Source organism: Ursus arctos, unplaced genomic scaffold (assembly GCF_023065955.2).
Source record: "Ursus arctos isolate Adak ecotype North America unplaced genomic scaffold, UrsArc2.0 scaffold_7, whole genome shotgun sequence".
Classification (NCBI taxonomy): Eukaryota; Metazoa; Chordata; class Mammalia; order Carnivora; family Ursidae; genus Ursus; species Ursus arctos.
In genome coordinates this window covers 11519874-11545972 of record NW_026623089.1, presented here as the reverse complement: position 1 = coordinate 11545972, position 26099 = coordinate 11519874, and the positions used below count along the sequence as shown (strand labels likewise).

Sequence of the window (26099 nt, the reverse complement as noted above, 5' to 3'; positions counted from 1 at the left end):
TATGGAGGTTCTGTGTGGTCATTCTGTTCCAGTCTCTTCTGTCCCTAAGGTGTCGCCCTCTTCCTTTTGGTCCCAGATGCCGGCCCATTGCATCTGCCTTCGAGGTGTGTCTGTCTATAGGAAGGGGAGCAGTGAAGGAAAAGGCACATACCCTTTCCCTTTAAGGGCATAATCCAGAACTAGGAGCCATTATTTCTGTGCACATTCCTTTGCAAACGTGGTCATCTAGCCACACCTAGATGCAAAGGTGGCTAGGAAATGAGTTCCTGCCTCTGCCTCTCACCCCTCCGCTGCTTCTCATCCTGGAGGAGTTCTGGGTTAGCTCCAAGGAAGAGAGCCCAGAGCTGGACTGGCTTCTTGGGTGCTTGGGGTGCAAGGTATTTCTGGTGATCACTTGATCCTCTGGCCTAGCACAGCACGGGGCACCAAGTAGATGCTTAATAAAGCAGTCTTAAAGGAAGGGTGGGAGAGGGGGCCCTGGCCTATCAGATCCAACCCAGCTAATGAGCTGAACAAACCTGGACACAAAGATAAGGGCGCTGGAGACTTCTGGGACCAACCACCAGAAGGCAGCCAGGTCCAGAAGGATTCCCTTCGAGGGTACAGCTCTGGACTAGAGAGGTTCAGGGTATCCTGTTGGCTTAACCCCAACCATGATGATGTCTATGAGCTATGCTACCTTTGGAAATCTGATTCTTACCCCCCTTTGGGAGGAACTGGATTCTCTACTCGTGGAGGGTCACTCGGGCTGTGCTGCATACATTCCTGATTCGTAGGTCCGGTTTGTCCGCTGCTGGCTCCCATGCGGACCCTGTCTGTAAGGAAGGGTCTCTGCCTTCCTCCTACAGTGTTCTGGTCGCCTACTTTAACTGGCCCCAACTCAGCTAGAGCAAAATGCAGTTACAGCCTGGCCTGTCAGAGCCCAGGTCCCCCTGGAAGATGTCCTCAGAGACTTTCTGGTGCAGCATGCTGAGTAGGAGCTCTGGAGAGTTCTCCCGTCCCTTTTACTGGTTACATTTTCTGAATAAAGCTGCTTTTCCATGCAGGTGCTCAGAAGGAAAAATACGTAAGCATTGGAGGTTCCAGTGTGGAATTTTTCTATCATCCGAACATTGTTCTTGGCAAGAAATAATTTAAAACAAACAGCCATTGTGGGTTACATTTTTCAGACCAGTTAGAAATAGGCGTGTTCTCTGATCATCCCAATCTTTTTTTCTTCTATTCCCAGCTATCCGTCTTGTGCTGAGTAGCTGAGGAGGGTACCTTCGAGGCTGGGCATCAGCTAAATATTTGTCAAAATGTCTGTGACGAGCCTGGAGCCAGAGGGAGGAGAAAAAGCGTTCCCAGAGGGCCGTGCTCCAGGCTGAGCTGGAGCTTGTATGGTCTAGACAGCTAAGAGATATGTGGGGCTCTTAAGAAAGAAAGAAAGGAAGAAGGGACAAAAGAAAAGCACGTGCGTTTGGGTCCTGAACGCTCTGATTCTGTACTCGGGTGGCGGAGAAAGCTTTAGTTTAGACAAGTGGTTTTTGGCAAGAGGCGGTACTGCACACTGGCAGACTGTGCCCTTCTACTTAGATAAAAATGAAAATGCATGAGGTCTTTGCTTTTTTTCTTCTTGACAATTAAAAGCGGCTCCTTGACTGCACGCGGAGACAGCCCCTGAAGATTTATCTGAGGCACCTGCGTGGTATCGATTATAGGCCTCAGGCTGCCAGAAGCAGCTACACTTCACAGCGCTCAAGACGTGAGCTCAAGATCCCGAGAGGGAGTTTTGAGAGGCTTGACTGGGCCTCTCTCTATGCCAGACCTGGGTGGGCGGCCTCTTGGGTGAGGGTCTTTGAGTTTTACTAGCGGACTTCTGCTCCCTGTTCACACTGTTCCGGGGCCTGCGAGCGACTGAGGCAGCTGAGCAAGTCCTGGGGTGATAAATAAGATGAGACCCTTTCCCCACCCAGGCCTCAGTTTCCCCATCTGTGAGGGGAGGGTGTCAGACTGGCTTTCCTTCAGGTTTTCTGCCAGGTCGCGGACCATGCTCTGCGACGTGTCCTTTCTCCAGCTGTGATGTTGTTGTATTGTGAAGGGCAGGTGCGATGTCAGTGCTGGAAAGGGGCTCCATTTCCCATGGGGCAGATCCATTCATGAACGTGACCGAGCACAGGGAAGCATTTGGAAAGAAGTATGTTAGAATATAGCCAAAAGCAAGCAAATGGACGAGCGAGGTCGTTAATGTATTCTACTCATTCACTCGTCCAATGTTACTGCGTGCTGGCTGTATGCCAGGCTCTGTGCTAGGGCTGGGGTACGCGGGGACCGAGGCGGCCCGGGCCCTGCCTGCTCCAGGTTGGGTCCAGCCCTGCTTGGACTACTGTCCTGTTGGCTTCAGGACTTGCCTCCATGTAGGTCTGCGCCCAGGAATGTGCTATGAAATGCAGTTCCAACACCCTATTAAAAGCCAAGCATTTACTTCTAGACACCGAGGACTTTAAGACTTCTATCTTCAAGGAGCAAAGGATTTGTTTTGACAAAAGAAGTGTAAACAGGATCCTAGTGAATAACTTTTCTCATGGCTGCTCCTGCTTTAATCAGTCTTATATTTGTTGGTGACCTCATGGTATCCAGACTGTCCCAGACTCTACAGAGGATGCAGAGGGGGTGGCAGTGGAGAGAATTTACAGCTCGGCCAAGGAGCCAAGGCCAACTCTGAGGACAGCAGCCAGGGGAACGAGACAGCACGTAGGTTACATGATCGCAGGTGTGCTGCGGGCCTCGGAGCTGAAGGAGCTCACAGCCAGGAAGGGGACAGCATACTTGTGTCAGGTGTTCTAGAGGAAGAGGAGGAGGGGAGCGAGGGCATTCCAGATCATTCTCCTGTGCTGGCCCAGTCTGCGGAGTGTAACTGTCTGGCTGATGGCCAGCCACTGAGCTGTCATGGGTTTTCCAGTCCTTAGTATGTGGCTGGAGCTCCCAGATACGGTGTGCACAGCAGCCCTGGGCCCACTGGTCATGGGTATGTCCAGGTTACAAGGGTGCCCCTCCCCCATGGGCCCCCAGAGGTTGCCAAATGGTGTCATTGGTGAGATGTCATCCACCTCTCAGGGTCTGAGGTCCTTGCCTGCTGCTGTTGCTGTGGATCCCTAGAAGCTGAAAGTTCCAGAACAGTTGTTCTACTCTTAGGAGGAGCTGAGTTCAGATCCCGTCTCTGTCATTTGCTGCTCTGTGGCCTGGTGCTAATCCTTCTCAATGCCGCATTTTTTGGCCTCATCTGAAAACAGGCTGATCACAGCATCCTTTTCATAGGCCTATTCTGAGGCCTGCAGGAGACAAGCGTGTAAAATGCCTAGCAAGGGGCCTTGTATACAGCAAGCGCCCCATTCATGTTAGCTCTTATTGTTTCTATGATTATCACTATACATCAGGTGGCAAAGTGGGAAAGCCACTGTCTGGCCCAAAGGTCATCTCTTTCTGAAAACTAGCTCTGCCAAATGCTATAAAAATCCATATCTAAAATCTGGACACCCCTGAGCTCTAACTCAGCTGAGCAAAGTCTGCGTTGAGACTCCAGCTTTCTCTGTGTTCGTTTCTGCAGAAGCAACAAGCCTCTCCCGTCTCTTGTCTGGAACACGGGCATTTGGTGAACTCCACAAGCATGCCCGTCTCCCCCACTCTAGCCCCTCTTGGTTCTGGGGCTGACTTAGGCAAAGATGTCTTGATGGGAGTTGTTGACATGGTCCCATGTTTAATTACCAGAAACCTGGGTCAGGTTCTAGGGGGCCAGGGCCACCCAGCTCCGTTCCTTGGAGAAACAGAGTTTGGGTGTGTCAAGTGGCTGGTATTCTAGGAGTCATGAGGAAGCAGCTGGGGGAAACCAGAGGTTTACCTGAGAGAAGAGTCCAGGAGCAGAGAATACCTGCCACCTAACTTTTGTCCTCTGTATCCCAAGAATGAGAACCAAGGAGCAGGTCTGGCCTCAAAATAAGAATGGACTCTTAACATGATGTTAGCAAAGAGCGCTGGACACTTGGCAGGTGAAATGTTTCCCGTCTCCAGGAGTGAACAAACGAAGGCTGGCCGAGTCCCCGATGGGGCTCACTGTAGCTGGGGTCTTCAGAGCCTGAGACATCTGGACTTTCGGGAGATCATCATTGCCTCCACCTTCCCGGGCATTCATTTCTCAAGTACCTTTGGCCAGCACAGCTGTGAGCCTCACTGGGCCCTGGCCCATAGCCCAGGAAGAAGCAGGGCCGCCGCTCTGCACAGAGGCTGCTGTTTGCCTTGGCCCCTGCTGGCCCCGCCACTTCCTGGCCCCGCCCTCCCGCGGCTTTTGCTTCATTAGCTCACAGCTCCAGGTGAAGCCAGTCCCTGGGGCCCTGGATGGCCCAGCCGCCGCGGCTTCAGAGCCCCCGCACCTCCCAGGCCACGGCAGCTCACAGTAAGGGTGGGTCAGGCATTGCTATCCAAGGGTAAGCTGGAAAAGCACTCAAGAGAGACTGAGGCACAGAATTGGGGAGTAACAACCCCAGGGCCTCACAGCAAACTGTAGCAGGCTGCTGTGGAAGCCAGGGCTTTTGGCCCTCAAACGGCAACCTTCCTGGGCCTTCTGGAAATACTGCCTTTAAGGCCACGCTTGCTCTGTTCCTGCTCTGGCCACAGTCCAGATGTGGGTGGGAAGGCAGCTTTGTGGGCTGACGGACTCCAAAGGTGGTGTGCTCGGAGCTCTGATGTTGGAGAAAGGCCCCATGCCCTGTGGTGTCTCCATCCCCACCAGGCTCCTCACGGTCTCCCCGGGGAGCTACCATGTTGGGAGGTGGGACATTGAAGCTCCTGTCATTCATCAGGCTCATTTTGTAAAAGGGGAAACCAAGGTCCAGGGACAGTGATAGGTCTGAGGTCATACAGGGATCAGAGGAGGAGCTGGAGGCAGTGTCCAGTCCCCTTGGCCCCATTCCCATGGCCCTGGCCGAGCTTTCTGGAAAGCAGTGAGTCAGGCAGGGTGCCACATTCAGGCCTACCTCACTTCTGGGGGCTCTGGACCCAGCATGGCTTCCCCTCCAAGTGCAGCACACAGCCTGGCCAGCATCGCCCTGGGCCCGGGCACCCCGAGCCCTTTTGTTTCCCTGGGACCGAAGCCCCGCTAGGAACAACTCTATCATCTAGTTGCTACAGGGAGACCTTCCTTTCTGGCAGATTCACCACTGGGGGTGTGTCGAGGCGGTGTGGACCCGAGACTTCTCCCCCGTTTGGAAGCCAGTGGCCTCCACATGACGTTGATTTGTTCATTCACTTGTTCCATCATTTGCGTGTTGCCAGGCACACCTGTGCTGCGGCTCCGGCCGGGCGCTGGGGATGAAATGTGAGCTAGACCTTAGAGTGAACACAGAGCTGCGCTCATCCTGGGAGCTTTCAACACCACCGACGCCGTCTCCAGAGAGTTGATGCAGTAGGCCTGGGTGTGGCCTGGGTGTTTCCGTTTCCAAAACTGCCTGTATCTGCATGGACATTTATTTTCAAGGAGGAAAAAGCTTCTAGAAAGAATGTGACCGTAGAGGATAGCATCCTCAGGATGGGTGTGAGCGAGGCGGTGCGGGTCACCAAGAAGGGACAGCAGCCACCGTTGATGGAGCTGTCCCAGTGGCTGGCACCACTGCAGGCCTGGGCCCAGCTCTCCAGAAGGTTCCATCACAGGCCCCCTCGGGGTGAACACAGAGTGCAGAGCACCAGCTTGTGACCCAGGCCCCACACCGAAAAGGGGGTCATGTCTGGTGGCTACAGCTCCTGTGCTTCCGAGGGCCTCCTTGGTCTCAGTAGTTTTGCAGCTGTGTTTTTAGAATAGTTGCATTCCCCTCATTTGTAAAAATATTAAAAATCTAGAGAAATAGAACCAGAGGTCACACATCGGCGTGTCTCCTTTTTGCCTGGCCTTTTCCAGAGCCACCACTGCTGACGTAGCAGGTGCCTTTCTGCTGACCTCTTGGTGGTCGTGGTCACCTACTGCTGACATGGAAGGAAGGCTTCCGATCACGGAGCTGGGCTTTCAGTAGAGCAGAGGGCTCAGAGCACAATGCTTCGGGCCTCTCACCTGCAGATGGCAGGTAAAAGAGCCAGGCCTGGAACCCGGGTTCCATCTTGGCCCCCAACTCATTCCAACATGCCAGACTCATCCCTACTACTGCCTGTAGTGCCTCTGTTTACCTGACTGTTCCCTGGGTCCACCGACGCCGCCCGCGCCTGTCCTTACCCACCGGATTCTTCGTTTCATTACCACTGCAAGGGAATATCTAAATTGTTTGCTTTTCTTGGCCTTGAGGCTAAGGGAGAGGTCACTGCCTGACTCTGGGGCCCCATTATTGCCCAGAGGGCCCCGCGGTGACAGCATATGCTCTGTGTCCTGTCCAGCTCAGCCCCCAGCTCTTTCCCAGACTCTCGGTAAAACTCGAGACCAGAATGAGGGGGACAAAAGGCACAGGAAGATGGGGCTCGGCTTGGGTGTGTTTGTGTAATGTGCCATATGTCATTTTCTTTTCACATGAAAACATCTCTCTCGAAGCAATAGGAGCCCACTCAGCTGTTGCTAACCAAATACCAAATGTTTCTCTTCGCCTCCCTTGCTCCTTCCAAGAGGTGGGCTGTGAAGAATTGCCGTTATCCGTGATGCTATCTTGCCTTTCAAACGTCAGAGAGCTTTTTCCTTAGAGCAAACACTCGATTGTTTTTTCCAGCTTTGGCAGGAATTTTTAAGAGAAAGCTGTTTTCAAATCACTTTTCTGTTTATTGTTTTAGACCTGGAGTACAGCAAAGTGAAGGGCTCATGGCCCCTGCCTAATCCAGTCTCCTCACATCTGTTTTCCTAAATTGCCTTAGGACCTATCAGGCCCTCCCCACTCCTCGAAAAAACAAACGAAAACCAAAAAAAAAAAAAAAAAAAAAAAAAAAACCAACCCAAAAAACCCACCCCTGGTACTTTGGAAAAACAATGTTAAATAAAATAAAATAAAAATGAAACAACGCAAACTAATATAAACCTCCAGTTGGTAGAAAGATGGTTCCAGAAATTGCTTTTGGACCCCCCCCACCCCCTATGTACAATAAACATGTGGTTTCATTTCCAAGGGCTCCGGTGTTAGCCGTGTTAGCGTTTCCATTTCCTCAGGAAGCCGCCTTTCTTGCTCTTACTTCTGAAATGGAACGTGCATTTTCATTGGCCCCAGTTCAAGGAGCGCCTGGGGCAACAATGAAATCAGTCCCAAGCAGGTTCCAGTCAGGGACACCCCCCCCCCACCCCCAGCCACGACTTCTCCTTGCTCCCCATCCGCGAGGGCCTGACGCCAACTCTCCCGGCCGGGGAGGGGTTGGCGGCCTTGCTCCCTTGGGTTTGTGGCCTTCTGAGGGGAGCCACGCTGTCCTCGCCGCCTGTGTTCTGGCCTTCAGTTGGGAAAATCTGGTTGCCCTCCAAGCGTCCGCATACCACAGCTCTTAATTAAGAAAGTATGTTCCCATTTCATGTCACTCGAAAAGAATGAAAACAGTGACAGCATTTATTTCTCTTCACTATCGATAACATTCCTGTTTCTGAGTCCACCAGGGGTTAGGAGTCTTGGAGGAATTGACTGGGTTGTGAGAGTCTAACCTCGGCCATGTGCTGTGGGGACATGTGGCTTCCCTGTGAGAGGGAGGCTCCAAGGGAGGCAGAGGAGGCCGGCAGAGCCCCGGCCCCTGCCCTCTCCGACCTGGGAGTCCATGGCTCTGCCACGGGAGGGGCGGCTCTTGCCTTCTTTGGAGCCGATGTGGAGTCAAGTCCCCTTTCACCGGCTACCTCCCGTTTTCTTTCTGAACCTTCAGAGTCGTCAAAGCCACCATTGCCTGCATAGAGGGGCTACGATCTGGCCTGGGGGCCACAGCTGATGCGGGGCCTGCTGAGCGCCAAGACCAGGCAGGCGCTCCCCCACGTTGCTAATCCACGGCGGCCACGGGTGGCCTCACCCAGAGTGCCTGTGTGAGACGTGAAGCGGCCGGGCCCCTGGTCAGGAGACTTGCCAAGGCTATAGGACAAATTAGTCCACTCTGGCTGCTATAATAGAATACTTCAGACTGGGTATTTTAAACGACGGACATGTATTTCTCACAGTGCTGGACGCCGGGAGTCTAAACTCAAGGTGCTGGCAGATTTGCTGTCTGGCGAGAGCCTGCCTTCAGGTTCATCAACAGCCATCTTCTCGCTGTGCCCTCACGTGGCAGAGGGCTGAGGGAGTCCTCAGGAGTCTTTTATAAGGGCACAAATCCCACTCACGAGCACCCTACCCTCAGGCCCTAATCACCCCCAAAGGTCCCACTTCCAAATACCATCACAATAGGGATTAGGTTTCTGTATATGAATTTGGGGAGACACAAACATTTAGTCTGTAGCTGGTATCCTCGACAATAGACCTGAAGTCGTGGTACCGTGAGTGGCTTCTTAGGAGAACAGGCTGGGAGACAAGGAGAGACTCAGCACAGCGGCCAACACCACAAGCTGGTGGTGGTGAGGACAGGGCCCTTGTCTTGGAATTTGGTAAGCATCACGCCTGACCTGTGTAGGGTAAAACTGGAAGTGACTTGGCTGTGCCTCGGCCTTCGGGACATGCTCACTGCCTCTCTCCGTGCGTGTGCCTGCAGGCCTGCGAGTGTATGTTCATGACCAAGTACATTTATTTGCTGACACCCTCAGTTAGCACTACATTCTGATTCCTGTCCCTTCTTGCCTCACTTCCCATCCCCAAGCAACTATCACTATTAATTTTTTTAAGCTGTTCTCTTTTTAAAAAATTATTGTAAGAACATTTAACATGAGATCTACCCTCTTAATAAAATTTTAAGTGCACAGTACGGTATTGTTAACTATAGGCATGACGTTGCACAGCAGAGTTCTAGAATTTAATCATCTTGCGGGACTAAAACTTTATACCGGTTGAACAACCTCTCCCCACTTCCCCCTCCCCTAGCTCCGGCAATCACCATTTTACCCTTGTTTCTAAGAGTATTTTAGATACCTCTCAGAAGTGGAATCATGAATATTTGTCCTTCTGTGATGGGCTTATTTCACTTAGCACCTCAAGGTCCTTCCATGTCGTCACCTGTGGCAGGATTTCCTTCCTTTTTAAGGCTGAATAATATTCCATTTACGTATATGCCACATTTAGAAAAACTCGTCTATTGGTTGATGAACATTTAGATTGTTTCCACATCTTTTGTGGTTATCGTGAAGAGTGTCCCAATGACCACGAGTGCAGATACCTCTGAAGTCTTGGTTTCCGTTCTTTTGGATAAATATCTAGAAGTGGTAATGCTGAATCATATGGTTGTTTTCTTTGTAATTTTTTGAGGAACCTTTGAACACTTTAAGCCAGTCTTGAAGGTCTACTCACTGGCTCCCTGTGGTGGTCACAGACCTAGCCCTGAATTCTATCCTTAACACACCTTCCCCCATGCTTTGCCATGCCCTCCTGGCTTCTCACATGGGGACTTACCTCCTCACTGTAGCTTGTCCTTGCCCTTTTCCCCCAACTTCTGGCCCCATTTCTCAGGCTTTGACCTTCTCCTTCTCCTTCCCCAGCACTCAGCCTCTGCTGGCATTGCTGTCAGCAAGGTGGTCAACTCCCATTCCATGCTCCAGTGTGCTCTCCTGTGGCCATCACCCCTGACGTGGGCCCAGCATCATAAGAGCAATCTGTGCCCTCTATGCTGAGACACCTTCCCGACCATTCCCAGCAGGCCTGCCGTACGCAGTTCTGTTTCATGCACACTGTTAGGTGACTGCTCTAACTAGCCCTGTCTGTGAACATGCCTCCTTCCTGCCTCGACTACTAAGCACACTGCTTAGGACTAAGACAAAGTCCGTGGTGCCTTGTCTGCTCATAACAAGGCCCAGAATACGGTGCCCATTAGGGGTTCAGCAAGCATCTGTCAATTTGCTAAAGGGACTATCTGCAGGGAAGAGATGGTTCTGTCTGAAGGCATGGCTGGAATTCAGTTCAGTGTTACAGGAAAGTGTGGCGATCCTGCTTTCCTATTCATGGGCATGCCTGGGAGGTGTCAAACCCTTGGAGACACCAATGACACATGTGGTTTTCTTAAAGCCAGTTCAGTCCAGCTCATCACCAAAGCAGGATTCCTACCACAGGGGCTGCACCCTCCCTATGCAGACAGCAGTGGCTCCCCAACCAGTGACCTCTGTTCACGTCTCAGGTTCCCTGCTCCCCACCCCATCGTCATCCACCTTTCTGTGGACTCCACTTGAATCACATGTGCTCTAAAATCACTGGTTCCTGATGGGACACTGAGTCCATCCCGTCTCCTGGGACTTGGAGCCCAGTTATTTCCTGGGCCCAACCTGCCTTTGCAACATGTTACCTCCCACCACACTCCTGCATGCACAGTGAACCCAGCCGCCCCCTGGGGCACTCTTTTGATCAAGGGTACAGCTTAGTGTCCTAGAGCTTATAAGGGGCTTCATAGACCCTTCCCCATTTCCAGTCACCTTCCTCTAGATATGTTTCAGTTTGCCATGTCCACTAGACCTCTATTACCACGGCCAGGGTCACATCACAAAGGCCACACTCCCATTCTTAGTCCTAACTGACCACCAGCTGTTAACTCTAAGCCTGTTACTGGATCATTAACCTGCCAGTAAATATAGGTGTGCTTCCTCCCACTCATCCACCCCACCCCACCCCGTTGTTGAATTCAAGAAGAGAGTCTTAAAGTTGAAGGAACCTTCTTGTATCAAAAATCAGGAGACATTGGAAGACAGTTTGTTAAATGAAGGACCCACAGGAGTAAAGCTAGAGTAATTACATGATTGGTGGATACTTTGGGATAGAGGAGCCTGATGCCCCCTCATAACTTATATAACAACAGCTTCTTTCTGGCTTAGAGGAAAGGGCCAATGAAGCACGTGGCCCAAAGCAGGGTTCTCATGTTCTAGAAGAGCTGGTGTGTAAGTATGTGTGTGGACAGCACCTGCATGGCTGTGTGCATAACATACCAGGGTTCCCCTAGCCTGAAAGATAGAGAGATTCAGAGACAGAAAAAGCTCTGCCCTTCTTTCCGGGATGCCCCTCCCCATCATACCCAACAGATCACACTTGAGAGGAGGGGTGTGGGCAGGGCCCTGCAAGCTGGATTTAAATGACAGGAAGGCTTCTGTAGAAACCAAGAAGAAAGGGTCTGCTCTGAAGATGTATTGCAGACCTCCTCATGCTTCCAACTTTGTCATCTCACTCTGTAGAAACGATCCACACCTTGGGTTGTGCTTGGCAATTTACATCTCCTCCCGTCACTCTGATCAATTTCCAAATTCATAGTCTCCCTCCTATGACCTCGTTCTTCATTTCTAAAGGAACTGCAAACGTTGCACTCTGATTTTGTTGGTGGCGATGCTTCCTCAGAAGATAGGCCCATTTATCTTTATATAAGCCTGAGAAAAGAATCCAAATAGATGATTACTGATGCTTTTATCTCTTTCTGGGCTTCCAGTGAGTGGCTTTCTTGCCTGGGATCCTCTGTACAACTGGGAGAGGCATGGAACTGAGGTGCTGACAGCTTGTGTTGGAATCACATGGTGTTTACTGTGCTGTGAGTTTATAACAGCCTTGTTTCCATACTGACAGCAAATGCCATATGGAGAGAAAAAATCCTGTCGGATGAACCCTTACGGAATCACAATATGGTACATGAAATCTCTTAATTGCTTTTGGAAATGGGGAGGGGCACATTGCTCAAATCACATAAGCGGAGCGGTTCTCTGCCATAATCGAATAAAACTGGAGTTTGACACTAGGTAATTTACTTTCATTCTGTATTTGTGCTTGGGGAGGTTCAGCTGATTGGGAAAGGGTGAGGAAGTTTGTTTTCCTCACCTTGGGGGGGAGTCAGATCAAGTGGGAGGCAGTGAGAATGCAGGCTGTATCTGCAGGGCATCATGCTAACAGGTGCGGGCTACAGGCCGATCACCCTCTCAGCTCCCACCTTCCCAGATCCCCTCCTGTAGCTGACGATAACACTCCTCTAACTTGACATTTTATTACTGTCACTTGGGATCTTGTCTGCTCACCCACACACTCCACCTTTTCCAACAGAATCCAAGCTCCCTGAGGTCTGGGACTGCGTCCCATTCCCCCCCCCCCCCCGACTGATTCTGGCACCCGCTGAGGTGGGTTAAATGTTCGTTGGAATGGCTGTTTGTGAACCATCTGTGCGTGGAAAGGTAACCGACTTAAGGCAATAGTCCAGGGCTAGTTTCAGCCCCCAAACCACTTGCAGAGGGGATCAAGGGGGGAACTGGAAGGTGGCTACCCATGTTGATCAAAGTATCCAGGAGAGAATGAGAAATTTTTGAGTGCTTATCTTATACACGCTGTGCCTAGAACTGTGACTCCCCACAAAAAGTCGCTGCCCTCGGGCAGTTTTACCCATGAGAGGAGAAGGGGGCTGTAAAACTCTCCAGCCTATATGCCCACTCACGTGCTCTGTGAGTTGCAATAGACAAAAACCTAACACCAACTGACTTCAGCACTCCGTCGGGTAAATACATGTGCAGGCACCAGGCTGGCCTCCGGGGGACTGGCTTCGGGGGCTCCTGTGATGTTTGCAGCGCGGGCTTGCTTTCTTCTGCACTCAGCCCCGCCTTCCCCTATTTCCTTCTCTGTGGGTTCTCACTGCCTGGTGGGAAAACAGTTGTGGCAGCTCTTAGTTGACTGATCCTAAGACCTTGGCATCCCGGAGAGACGTCCCTCCCCTAACTTTTAGAGAACTCCTACCCACTCAGGTCGTGCGCCTTGAACCTATCCTTGTGGCCTGGAGACAGAGGGGGCTCTGATTGGCTGGGGCCGAGTCACATGTCTGCTTCTGAACCTATCACTGTGGTAAAAACCGGGACCTCTGATTGGCTAGGGCTGAATCATGTGCCCATCCTTCACTCTATCTTGCGGCTGGGAGATGACGGCTCTGGTTGGCTAGAGCTGGGTCACGTGCTCTAGGCTCCCTTAGAGCCTAGGGCTGGATTTTTACAATGTCAGGAAACGGAGATTCCTTGAAGGAATGGAGATGGAACAGACCAAGAGACCCATAACTCAATGGTAGCAGGTGGTGTGTCGTAAACATTTTCTCTATGTTAAGTTCTGTTCTGAGTCTTTTCTATGCATTGTCTTATTTAATCCTCACGACAGTCCTAGAAGATAGGTATGATGAATGTCCCCAGTTTACAGATGAGGAGACTGATGGATGAGAGTGTTAAGTCAGATGCCTCAGGGTGCACAGGCAGTGCGTGGTGAGGCTGGCTTTGAACCCGGGCAGCTTAGCTCCAGAGCCCATGCTCACAGCCACCACCCTCCCGACAAGACACAGCTTTGCTTTCTGTGGATGAACTCTTTGGGTGTCAAAGTGAGTGGACGTGATGGTTGTGTTCATATCTCCTTGTCGTGCTCCTTATCTTCAGAGAAACCCCCTCCACCGGGGTGATGGTCCTTGTGCCTCCTCTGCATTCGGCGAGGAGATAGTCGTTCCTTTTGTTCGGGTAGCTCTCCCGAAGTCTAACCCTCTTCCCGGTTTCCCGTGAGGTCACCTGACTTTCTAGAGCAACTGCACAAAGGTCCAATGATCAGTGTTTGACAGGGTCAGAGGCAACATGTCTCAGTCTGTCCATTGAGCATCTTTCTGGTCAGAGAAAGCCCTGCAGAGGCTTTGGCATCATTGCAGGAAGAGCCAGAAGGAACCTCCACCCCCCCCCCCATCTTACCTCCAACCTTTATTGTCCAGAGGAAGACTGAGGCCCAGAGAGAGCAAGTGAGTTGCTTGAAGTCACGTAGCAAGTGACTGACCAGCACCCGGTCTCCAGACCTCCAGGCGTGGAGTCCTGTGCTACATTTCCTCTTTAGAACTCTCTTGGCTGCTGTGTGGCTGAGGCCTGGTCACTTCTTGTTTCCATGCCTCCAGCTCCTCAGCTGGAAAATGCAGGGTTTTCATAATTTGAAGTGCTTTGAATTACAAGTAATTTTTACATCTTTTCAAACTGCCCTAAACAAGCTCATAAATAAACTTTTCAGATGTGGTTTGAGCTGCAGGCACGGTTTGATCCAGAGATTCATGACACCATGAGGACACCAACTTTACTTGTAGTCATTTTCCCAGCTCTGACCTCCTCTGTGCGTGAGCCTCATCATAGCAGCTTCCCTTGCAGTGTCGAGAGCACTGCAGCAGACTTGGTCTCACACCCGTGCACCCCAGCACCCAGAGGAAGAGAGAACATTTCTGCTCCGTGTGCCCAGGCACTGTCTGTGGTCCACTCCGATTGGAACTGGCTTGAGTTACATGTCTGCCACCCTTATCCAGTTACTAAGTGGGGAATGTGACATGGTGATCGCCATCCGGGGGTGGAGTCACTGTCCCCAGAACTGCTGGCATATCTGGCATACAGGAATCAGGGCATTGGAAAGGGGGAGTGGGCTAAGAACTAGAGGTTGGGTCATAACTGGTGCTTTCCTCTAAACTGCCCTTGTCCCCTCTGAGTCTTCACCGCTTGGAGATAAAGAAAGGGTCCTGAGAGTTGGCCAGTCATCTTGCTCCATCCATCTGGGGCTCTGGATCCAGGTGTGGGTTGATTGGACGGCCCTGCCTGGCTCTCTCCTGCATCTCACCACATTCTTCTTTTCTTGTTTCCAGACAGGGATTACTGCAGTTTATGTGACAAGCAGCCAATTGGAAGACTGCTTTTCCGGCAGTTCTGTGAAACCAGACCCGGGCTGGAGTGTTACATTCAGTTCCTGGACTCAGTGGTAAGTCCCTGGTCCTGGGGAGGCCCTTTGGTCCTCTGTGATCAGTGATTGTTTTTGCCCAGAGGAAGAGATAGACCATATCGTTTAGAAGGGTGAAGAATGAAATTGTTGTTCAAGAAATTTCCAGTGGAGACTTTGAGAATATTGACTTGTCTGCAAGTCTGCACCCACTGGGTGACCGTGGACGGGCCACCCCCCTCTCTGGGCCTCAGTTACTACTGCTTTATAGTGAAGCCCTGTCACTTCTCTGATTCTGGGAGCCCGGGTTATGCACGGTAGTGCCAGGGGAAGTTGGATAACACCCCAAGGTAACACTTGGATTCCATGGCCCCTTTTCCTGTATGAAACCCCTTTTCTAAAATTCTGAAGCTTGTGTTTGTGTACTTATTTATTGTCTACTCTTCCGCTGGACTGAAAGTGCCCTGAGGCCAGGACCCTGGGCTTCCCATCACCCCTGCCTAGCACAGAACATGACACATACAGGCTTTAAGGGAACATTTGTGCAATGAACATGTGTTGGCCGTTTTAAGCCAATCTGACAGTCGCTGGCTCCAGAGGCTGCTGGCATGTGTGAGTTTGACGCCATATGGAGACTTCCTTCAGATTTACCAGGCATTGATTTGTTTAACAAATGGTGCTTGATCTGCATGGGCTTTTAGGACAGGATGTAGGAATATGCAGGAATTCCTTAGCGCTTGTGCAGGAAGGCAGGGCACCTCAGAGACCAAGGAATGGGGTATTTCCAGGCGCCCCCTTCCCAGGGCAGGCGACTAAGATGCTGCTGTTTCCTAGAGGCCCTAATGCCACCCTTGGCTGCAGTCGTCCTGACCTCTATCTTGGTTTGGGGGACAGTCCTGTGGGGCCCAGGTTTCTGTGTCTGCTTCAGGGTCTCAGTGTGGATCTCTAGATTTACAAACCAAACTGCCCACTGAGTGTCTCTGCCAAAAGTCACCTTCCCCCAGACCCCCAAATCTACCAGGCCTGATATGTTCCCTGATCCAGTGGTCAGCACCCAGTCACCCAAGCCTGAAATCTTTGCAATGTCCTTGACCCCTCCCTCTTCCTCATCTCTTCCCCCATCTAATCCAGGACCATGTGCTTGATTTCTTGACCTCGCAGACCAGTTCCCCTCCATAGCCTCTGTCTTGGTTTTAGGGGAGGCTCTCAGCATGTCTCACATAGTGACTATAATAGTTTTCAACTTTGGCTGAGTAATAGAAACACCTGCTTTAAAAAAATACCATTGCCTGAGCTGAAGCCCAGACTCATTAATTTGAATCTTGGCGGGGAGTGGGGGGGGGGAGGGGGCTAGTAGTTTCATAACTTCTCATAATTTCAAACTGTAAAAAGTAAAGTCAAAGAGCAGTATATGCACCCTTCACCCCACTTCAACCATTATGAGCTCATAGCCAGTCTTGTTTCACCATGTCCTCCCCACCTGTAGCATTTTGTAGCAGATCTAACACATACGATTTCGTCTGGGAGCATTTCAGTTCAGTATCCCTGAACGATCAGGGCTCTCTCACACACACACAAATCACCACAATACCCTTAGTGCAGCTCTCAAAAAAGTAATTATAATTATTATCATCATACATTAGTGTTTAAATGTCCAACTTTCTCATACTTTTTGTAAATGCATGTTTTAACAGGTTATAGCCATCTCTCCTTGCTCAACCAGAAGAGTGCCCCGCGGTCTGAATTCTGTTCTGTCACCCCATATGTCATGTAATAAATAGGTTCCTCTGAATTGCTTGTAAATTGCTCATTGAATCGAGAAACTTGACCAGATTCAGTTTCAGTTTTTTTTGTTTCCTTTTTGTTTTGTTTTTGGCAGGGGCAGGGTGACTTCATAAGTGGTTTCTTGTTCTTCCATCAGGGGACATTACCCTCTGCTTGTCTTTCTGCTAGAGATGGCAGCTGATTTAGGCAGTGCCTAAATGTGTTGATTAATTAGGGATTGCAGTGTGGCGACATTCTCATTTTGTCATTCCTTCTTCATTTGCTAACTGGGAAACTTCCTTTCGATTACTGTTTCGTTACCCAGTGATGAAGTTCATGGAGGAGTTGCTTCATTCTTTCCCTGTATTTATGTTTTCTAAGTACCCGATCAGTTCACTAGCACCCTCTAATATAGTAACCAATTTGTTTTAAAGGCGTGGATTTAAACACGGATGCATTTCAATGTGTGGTGGTCATTATCCTTATTGATGCTCTGTGATCTCATCGTTGGCCACCAGCTTGGCTTCTGAGCCCTTGAGAGGACCCAGTAGTCATGGTCAGCTCTTTGCTCTCTGGTAGGATGCGATGTCACAGCTCATCTTGTATCTTTCCTGCCCTAGACCTAGAGTCTGTTGTATCTCCAAGGAGCCCTGGTTCCTTTACCGGGAAATGGTACTTGGAGACCACAGTTTGGCACTAGGGGTGCTCATTGGTGCCAATCCATGGATTGGCCCTGATTTCTAATAGATGTTGGCATTTTTCAAGTTGCCTGTGACTATGCTGTGTATCCAGGGTTGGGAAGCATTGACATCCAGGACAGAGTCTGAGTTCTGAGGCCGAATACCAGGCCTTCCGCTGCCAGGCCCCTACCTGCACCATTCATCCTTAACCTTCACCCGGGTCTTTCTTGAGCCCTGCATTTTCTGACTCGCCACCACCCAGGTTGAAGCCTTTCGGCCCTGGCTTCCTCACTCCTGATGCCTGAAATGCCCCCACGTGCCCCTCAGGAGAATGCCTGCTTGTTCCTTGTTCTCTCGTACTCTACTCTCAGAAGCCTTCCCCAGCCACCCCTCCCTGCTGTGCCCTCTGCTCCAGGGGCTGGCTCCAGCACGCACCTGAGCCTCATTATTGGGCTGTGCTGGCAGAGTGGTGTATGAGTCGGGCGTGCAGCCTCCACAGACAGACTGAAGGAGCAATGCTGGCTCTGCTGCCAGTGGGCAGTGAGACCCTGGGTGGGGGCTGAACCCCTCCGTGAGAGTTCGCCAGGTGAGTATGTGGTGGAAGAGCAAGGCAGGCAGGGGAACAGCCAGTGCAAAGGCCTACAGGCATGGCATCTGTGGCTGAAATGGAGGGAGCAAGGGCAGGGAGGGGTCTAAGAGAGCTGTTGATTATGCAAGACCTTGTGCCATTAAAGAACTTTGACTTTGACTTGGAGTGAAATGGGGAGCCACTGGAGGGTTTTGAATAGAGCAGTGGCATGGTCGGACTTGGGTTTCTAAAGGATCCCTCTGGCTCCTGTATTGGTGGGGAAAGGGTAGGCGCAGGAGCTCTGATAGGAGTCCAGGGGAGGGCTGATGGTTGCTCAAGCCAGCGAGGAAGCATTTGGCAGTGGTGAGAGTGGTTGAATTTGGGGCATGTTTTGGAGGCAGAGTTAACAGTATTTTTGGATGCATTGTGGGTGAGACAGAAGAGTTACGGATGACTTCAAAGCGTTGACCTGAGCAGATGGAAGGATGGGGTAAGGGAAAGGCTGTGGGAGGCGTGTTTGTAGGAAGACCAGGAACCCCATTTTAGGCACGCTCAGCTGGAGTGTGACTCGGACATCCGAGTGGAGATGATTGAGGGGAGATGGACGTTCAAGTCTGGCATCTGCAAGAAAGGTCTGGGCTGGAGATGGAAGATTGGGAGCTGTCAACCTATAGCTGGTATTTAGGGCCGTGGACTGGGTGAGCTGACCAAGGAGATGAACATGGAAGGAGAGACGAGGACCAAAGACCGAGCCCTGGACCAACACTGCTCCCTGTTTGGAAAAGATGAGGCATCGCCAGCTTTGAGACTCGTCTAGAGAGTTGATGAGGCAGAGCAGGGCAAGGCTAAACCCAGGAGCCAGTGGAATTTTCCAGCCACGTGTCTTGTTAGACGCTTATAGTCAGTTTGAGAAGAAGAAAAAAAACATCCAATGGATGCCCATTTTCATTCTGGTCGTGCAGACGTTCCCTTTTGCTGGGCCGGTACCAAGAGCTTTTTTCTGGAAAGGAAATGTGAGTCTGGCTCCCTGTGTTGATGCGACAAATGTTCTTTACATACGCCTTAGCTCGCCGCCACTCCTAGGGGCCAGCCCCGCCCCTCGCGTTTTGTCTGCATCTCTGGGAACTAGCAGGGCCTTTTCATCACCCATCCTGACGTCAAAGGACCAGCCTTTGGAACACCTCTTTTACGCAGGAAGACTTTATTGAGTTTTCCAGGGCTGGCGCGGCTCTCGTCTGAAATATGTTTTTTCCTTCCATCCTGACTGGAGCTCCGAGAAGGCAGCATACAGCCCGGTGCTCCCTGGCTCAGCCAGCACCGTCCACACTGTTCCCACCTCTGTGTTGAATTTCTACCAAGTGGGGTTTATTAAAAATAACCCGTCCTCGTCAGGCTCTGACGTAGTCCCCAGGAAACATTGTTGTCTTACACAGTCCTAATGTCTGAATTTCTCAAGTCAAGCAGGAGACCTGTGGCTGTTTTAAAATGGGGCCTGGGTGATTGGGGGGCAGCAGAACTGTTTGTGTATCATTCACCAGGCTGCAGGGGTCATGCAGCCCTTGGTCTTAGGTTGTCAAGGGCCTCCTGGGAGCCTGAGAAGGACTCTCTCATTGCCCTCCCACAGAGAAATGGGGTCAGTGACCAAAGTCAAAGCCGTGACTTGATTTGGGCTGAAAGAGGATTTGCCCACCTGGTCAGGGGACCAGAAGGGGCTCCAGTGTCAGCCTCCATAGGCCAATAGGGTCTTTTCCACAGCCTTCTTAAAGATTGATGTACTTCTTCTCTCACCTGTTTTCTGGGAGTCTTGATGGCATCCCAGAATGATGCCCGCCTGTCCCCTCACTTGGGTGTGACTAAAAGTTTTCAGGTCTCTTCTCTTTGGGGTTAGGGGAGATCTGGGAGATACTCAACCAGTTCTTAAGCACCTATTTCCTGGATGTCTCCAGTATATCATACTCTGTTCTAGCAGTCGGAGACTACACACTGAGTAGGAGAAGAAAGTTCCTGCCCTCGTGGAACTTGCTTTCTGATTAAATGGAGGATTGAAAAATGAAGAAATTAAGTAAGTGATACTATCTACGAGTTCAGATACGGAAGTATTCACTACCTATCGCTGTATAAGAAATTACCTCAAAACTGAGGAGCTTGAACCAGCAAGAAACACTTACTATCTCATGGCTTTTGTGGGTCAAGAATTTGGGGATGATTTACCGAGATGGTACTAGCTCCAGGTTTCTTACAAGGTTCTATTAAGATGTTGGCTGGGGCTGCAGTCATCCAGGGCTTGATCTGTTTCCAAGTGTATGCGCTTGGCTGACAGGTTAGTGGTGGCTGTTGGTTGGAGGCCCCAGTTGTTTTCCATGTGAACCTCCCCCACGGGACTGCTTGAGTGTCCTTACCCCATGGCTGGCTTTCCCCAGAGCCAGTGATTCAAGACGGCATGCTAGAAGCTGCAGTGTCTGTTATGACTGAGCCTCAGAGGTTCCATAGTGTCATAATGTTAACACAGGTCAGCTCCTTCCAGTGTGGAAAGAGCCTTCTCAAGAGCGTGAGTAACAGGAGGCAAGGATCATGACAGTCTCCATCTTGGAGAGTGGCAACTACAGGTAGGAGGCTACGACAAATGAAATCTTGTATCAGGAAGCGCTAAAAGGCACTTCAAGCCATTCATTAGCCCAGAACTGCAGGAAATCACTTGAAATCAGTGGGCTATCACTTGGCATTAAATATGCCTGGTTATCCTGAAATTATTTGTAAAACGAAACAATTTGCTGCGCCTCACCACAGGAGTCAAGTATCCTGCTTCTCTTATTTATGAGTCATACCCAGTATTTGTCTTGTCTTTCTGTCACTTCTGTGCTCTCCCCAAAGAGGGAGGGGGAGGGAAGTAATCGTTCTTCAGATGGACATGGAGACCCTCAGAAGAGTTGGTAATGCCAGACCCTGGGAACAGGGTCATCTTGAAAAAGTACCACTTATAAAATGGGTTCATCTAGTAGACCTCGATGGGATTGTCCAGTCCCCAGTCCCCCACCCAAACCCCTGAACAACATGGCTCTCCTGGAAGCTGCCATGTTCCTAATGGTGTCACCCCCAGTTCATAGTCGGTTGGAGCAGGGATGAGCCTGTGAGCCAATGTAGGCCAGTGATTTCTTCCTCTGGGATTTATAGAATTAAGAGGAGCTCCTTCTCTTGTAGAGAATGCTTAACATAAAAAGCCCGGGAGCTGTTGACTACCATGTGCCCCTGGAGCAAGCCAGTCAGCATTGAGAGAGACCAAGGCATGTGTGAGTGCACACACATGTGGATGACAGTGGGTTCCAGAAACGCTCATGTGGCTGGCTCCTGATAGTCTGGGCCTGGCTGCATTTCACTCGCCCCACAATATTGTTGTTCAGTCCATCCTTGAATTCTAGGAGCTAAGAGATAACGGTTTTGCCCAAACTAGGTTAGGTTAGGATTCTTCTCACTTAGAACTAAAAGAGTAACAGGGAGAGTCAAAGGCCCGTGCGTGGTGGCCTTATGAGCCTTGTTGGAGAGTGAAGATGGAGAAATAATGTTGGGGCTGGGGAAGGAGGAGAAGCAGCTAGGCAGTCCAGGGATGGTAGAGGGGGTGGGGAGAGAGCCACTCAGGGTTGAGGCTCTCGGGAGAAGGATGACGGGGCAGGCAGGAGGTGACAGCATGGCCCCTTTTCCAGGGGACTCTGACAGCTGCTGGTGAATTTGTTACCTCACCCAAGAGAAAGGTGTGATACCCCTTTCCTCCTTCCTTCTTTTTAGCCTTTGCCCCAGCCAGGCTATGTTGCATAAGTATGATCTGGGGTCCCCTTGGGGTCACTCTTCCCACTCTCAGGCTATCCTCCAACATGGCCATGGGTCGGCTTCTCCCTCCCTCCTTTCTCTGGTCCTGTCCCATCTGTTGCCCTGAGGGGGGCCAGTGACTCTCTTCCTGACACAGGCCTAAAGGGTTCCTCAGGTGGCAGCTAGAGACCAGAGAATAGTCTACCCGGGTGGATACAAGCTTTGGGGCTGACCAGACCCACCGGATCCTGGGATTCCTGGGGGATGTGCCCCTCGGCAGTGCTTCCTCATTCTAGATGGGGAGCAGAGAGGGGGCAAGGTCAGGGCCCAGCCCTCTGAAGGACTGTTCAGTCAGGGTTCCGGCAGGAGATGGACGGCCCGCCCACAGTCAAGTGCAGGGCTGTTGGTGGAGTGCTAAGCAGGATGGGTCTTTAGGAGACGGGGCCAGGAACCGTGGTGCCCAGGTTGGGGGAGGGGTAATTGCCCAGCCTGATTCTCGCCTGCCCTGCACCAGGGTACAGAGAGACTCCAGAGAGGCAAATGGAGACCTCCAGCCCACACGGGCAGCACAGGCAAGATGCCGAGGCCGGTGTGGGTGGAGCTGGGTGTTTCTCCAGAAAGGGCCGTGGTGAGCAGCCCTGCCAACCAAGCGCGTCACTTGTCCCCGCTGCGAGGACTCTGGAAAAGCTGACCACATCGGTAATTACAGAAGCCGGAGGTGGCAAGACCTCATAGCATCTCTGACTTCATCTTCTTGTCAGGGCAGGAGAAGGTCTCCCAGGACGAGGAGGTGACATCCGAAGTTAGTCAGAGGCCGAGAGGAATCCGGCTCAGACTCTGCTCTTTAACCCAGTGCCGGCTGCTTTGAAAACGTGGCAGGTCCCCTTTTACTGGCTTGTGGTCTTCATGTTTTTAAAAATCGTCGGAGGGAAGTGTGTTTTAATAGAGAGGACATATTTTCACCAGCATTTTCTGAGATTGATGATGCAATTAGAGCAGACCAAGAGGATGAAATATTAGGTTTATAAACTAGGATGTACACCGATGTTTATACTCTTCGGCAGGCAGGGTTCTATAAATAATTCTTTTGCCTTAAACTCAATGGAGCGTTTTGCTCTCTGTGTTATAGCAGCGTCTCCTCCCCAAAGGCCATTTCTGCGCTTGGCATAAATCACAGTGCGAGGAGAGGCTCCTGAAATGAGCACCTTGGGTGTATCTGGGGAAGAGAGGTATCCCCCGAGTGGATTAGTGTAGGTGTCCTTTGGTGCTCTGGCTGTTAGGGTTGAGCTCCCCGGTTTCAAATGGGCCTTACAGCAGAGAGGACCGCACCCATCCCCTCCGTTGGGGGAGGGGATAAGACCTAGCACCTCTCTGGTTGAAGGGAGCTCCCTTACTGATGGAGGTCACGGGGGCAATCCTTGCATGCGGTTTTCTCTCTTTCCATTGAAGTCTTTGTCTGGCTGCCATTTCCTGAGCCAACGCTAATTGTAAACTTCTGGGCTGTTGGCCCAACCTCTTATTTGCTGCTTCTGTTTTCTGGTCGCAGCTGATTTCAGCAGCTTTTGCCCACTACCTGGGCAAGGGCGTTCCCACAGCAGTGGGTTCCTGGGTGGTCCCCCGCCTCGGGTGGCGTGACCTGCCTGAGCTTTGCCCGCCCAGCTGAGCCGCCATGGTGCCTTCTCTCTGTAGGAGGCCTCTCGGGGGTCACTGTGGAGACATGGCCTGTCACTCCAGGTGACTTAATCAGTGTGGAAAGCCCAGCTGGAAGCCTTCTGTTGGTTTTCTGCCTCCCAACACAAATGCTCTTCAAGTGGTGGTGACCTGACATGGACTCTCAAAGAAAGGCCTTTTGATCCTGGGCTGGGGATGCCTGTCCCCGCGTGCTCCCGGCTGCCTCCCTGTGGAACTGTGGCGCCCAGCCGCCCAGCCGGGCCTCTGCTGGGAGGCAGCTGACCTGAAAGTGATGTTATTTTTTTAACGTGGGTTTTAGTATCCAGAGCAATAATATTTTCAGCTGGTTATTGAGGCTGATTAATGAGCTTCAAGCCTCCATTTGGTTAAATAGAGCCGCCTTCACAGATGTATTTTGGGACAGTGCAAATCCAGGGTTCTGCATGGGATTGAGTTACCCCAAAATGTGGTCGGCCATGTGCCCGGGGCCTGGGCCCCGCAAAGCAGTCTGGGTAGATTCCCATGGTGCCAGACCACTAGGAGGGTTTCCAGAATGGCAGGACTCTAGGTGCTTCTCTCCTCATCCTGGAAAAAGGGTGGTCAGTTGTGCTCTAGAACTCCGAGCCCCTCCGGAGACATAGCTCCCAGCCCTCTCACGTGCCCACACGACTGTATTTGAACTGGTTATTTGTGCTCTCAGAGCCTCAGTTTCTTTATCTGATAATTGGGAATAATGATCCCTACTTTGAGGGTGAGTCTATAACTACTCGATACCGTGTTAGTTTGGGGGGATTGTTGGGGAGCATCGGTGGAGAAAATAACAGGAAAAACTCAAGGGGGAAGAGCCACCTTCTCTCCTTAAATAGTCTCAGGAAATCATCAATCAAATCAGTTCAACAAGAAATGATCAGTCCCACAAGGCTAGTCTTCATGGTGTGGAGTCATCATAGAGGGAGACGCACTGAGGGGGCGGGCGGCCCATGGAAGTCAGGAGGCTTGTGCTCCTCTCCTGACTGCCTCGACCAGCTGTGTAATATTGGGCCCGGCTCTTGGCTTCTCTGAGCCCCGGTGTCCAGCTCTGTAAATTGAGGGGGTTGGATTCTTTCCAGAATTACTATCCCATAGCCCTGTGATCCAAATGATGGAAGTGTTAACATTTCTTTCTTGGAGAAAAATCACTGAGCCTTGATTCTCTATTAGAAGAGAAATGGTAACAGGAAAAACCCACTCGTGTTGATTGGAAATGTGCCTGGCTGCATCTGTGGGCATTCCAGTTGCTGCCTCTGCTTCCCCCTTTCTGGAGGGGCTTCTGGACTGGCCTGGGGGGAGATTGGACCCTAGACACTGGGTGGTGGGGTTGCCGTGAACTGGGCCAGGAGGGCCGGGTGCCTAACTCCACCGTGTTTCAGTCTGTGTTGATGTCATTTACTGTCTCTTTTGAAATAGCTGTACTTTTGGACCGAGGTTGACAAATCCTTGGGTGGTGGATTTTGAAAGGGTTATAAACAATTTGCAATTAGTTCTCTTGTCTAAATGAGAAAGGCAGGCTTACCCAGGCTTCTTGTTAACTTGAGGCCTTTTATCCTCTTGGCAAGTGCGTCAGATGTGAGCGAAGGAGCCCCTCTTGAGGTCAAGGAAAATAAAAAGGTTTGTCTTTTGGAGGTCCCGCTGACTTGGCCAGCAATCTGGAGTCCTGAATTCCTTGGAGTTGTTGAGAAAGAGCTCCGGTTTGGAGATGGAAGCCTCAGTCCTGCCATCTGCTCTGCATGACTCTGGCCGAGTCTGCTGAACCTCCTATTTTTCATATGCAGGCGAAGGGGTGTAGTGGGCACCCTACCCTCCCACATCACTGGCTGGAACCTTCTGGAAGTTCAGATAAGAACATCTGAAAAGGGGGCCTGGATGGCTCAGTCAGTGAAGCGTCTGCCTTCGGCTCAGCATATGATCCCAGGGTCCTGTATCAAGCCCCGCACTGGGCTCCCTGCTCCGCGGGGAGTCTGCTTCTCCCTCTTCCTCTTCCTCTGTGTGCATGCGCGCCCTCTGAACATCTGACAAATCTCTGTATGCTCATTTTATAAGCTGAAAAGCTGCAAAAGGTAAGGCATCTATATTTGCGTTTTCTCCTGCAAGGCATAGTAATGACAATGGTGATAACTACGGCAGCTGTTCATTGAGTATTATCATGTGCCTGGCTCTGGGCTGAGAGCTTCGTCACATTCTGTCTGCCCTGTAGTAGGTGCTTTTTCAGTCTGTGTTTTATGGAGGTGAAGGAAACCGTCTAAGGTCATGCAGCTGTAAGGTCTGAGTGACCCAAGGCAGCCTCTCGGAGACCTTCCAGTTTGGTGGCTTGTTATTTTCCAGTGGCTTCCTGTGATTTATCTGAGTCGGTGGTTCTCAACCCCAGCTGCCCGGAGCCCTGCGCTCCTGGCCAAAGGGTCGGAGTCTCTTGGGGTGGGGTAGGGCCCGAGCTCCAGTGTTTGCTCCCGGTGGTCCTAACGTGCCGCCCGAGAGGAGAGCGCCTATTCTGATAAGCACGTGTCCCTGCGGGGTGCAGAGTAGGCTGGACTGGACGTCAGGGCTCCTTGGCCAGGTCTTCTCCCCAGTCTGGGCCTCAGCTTTCTGCTCCGAGGGGGAGGGCGTGGTCACTTGACCTCCATGGTGTCTTCTCCAGGAGGAGCTTGTGGAACCGGGAGCAGTGCAGGGGCAGATCTGTTATTGTTCTCTCCCTTCTTCTGTTTCAGGCAGAATATGAAGTTACTCCAGATGAAAAACTGGGGGAGAAAGGGAAGGAAATTATGACCAAGTACCTCACCCCAAAGGTAAGAGGCTGCCCAGACCGCATAGTAGGAGGAA

At 51.2% G+C, this 26099-nt stretch overlaps 1 protein-coding gene across 5 annotated transcripts in view; it reads left to right on the top strand.

Moving 5' to 3' along the window:
- Window positions 1-26099, top strand: part of GRK5 (G protein-coupled receptor kinase 5) — a 207229-nt gene that overhangs the window by 128553 nt on the left and 52577 nt on the right. For 3 of the 5 annotated variants that reach the window (XM_026494246.4, XM_057308348.1, XM_057308347.1), the window contains 2 exons: window positions 14692-14804; window positions 25988-26065. In XM_026494246.4, coding sequence (XP_026350031.1) covers window positions 14692-14804; window positions 25988-26065 — 191 coding nt within the window. The remainder of the gene's footprint in view (window positions 1-14691; window positions 14805-25987; window positions 26066-26099) is intronic. The other 2 variants (XM_026494247.4, XM_057308349.1) reach the window with 2 other exon arrangements.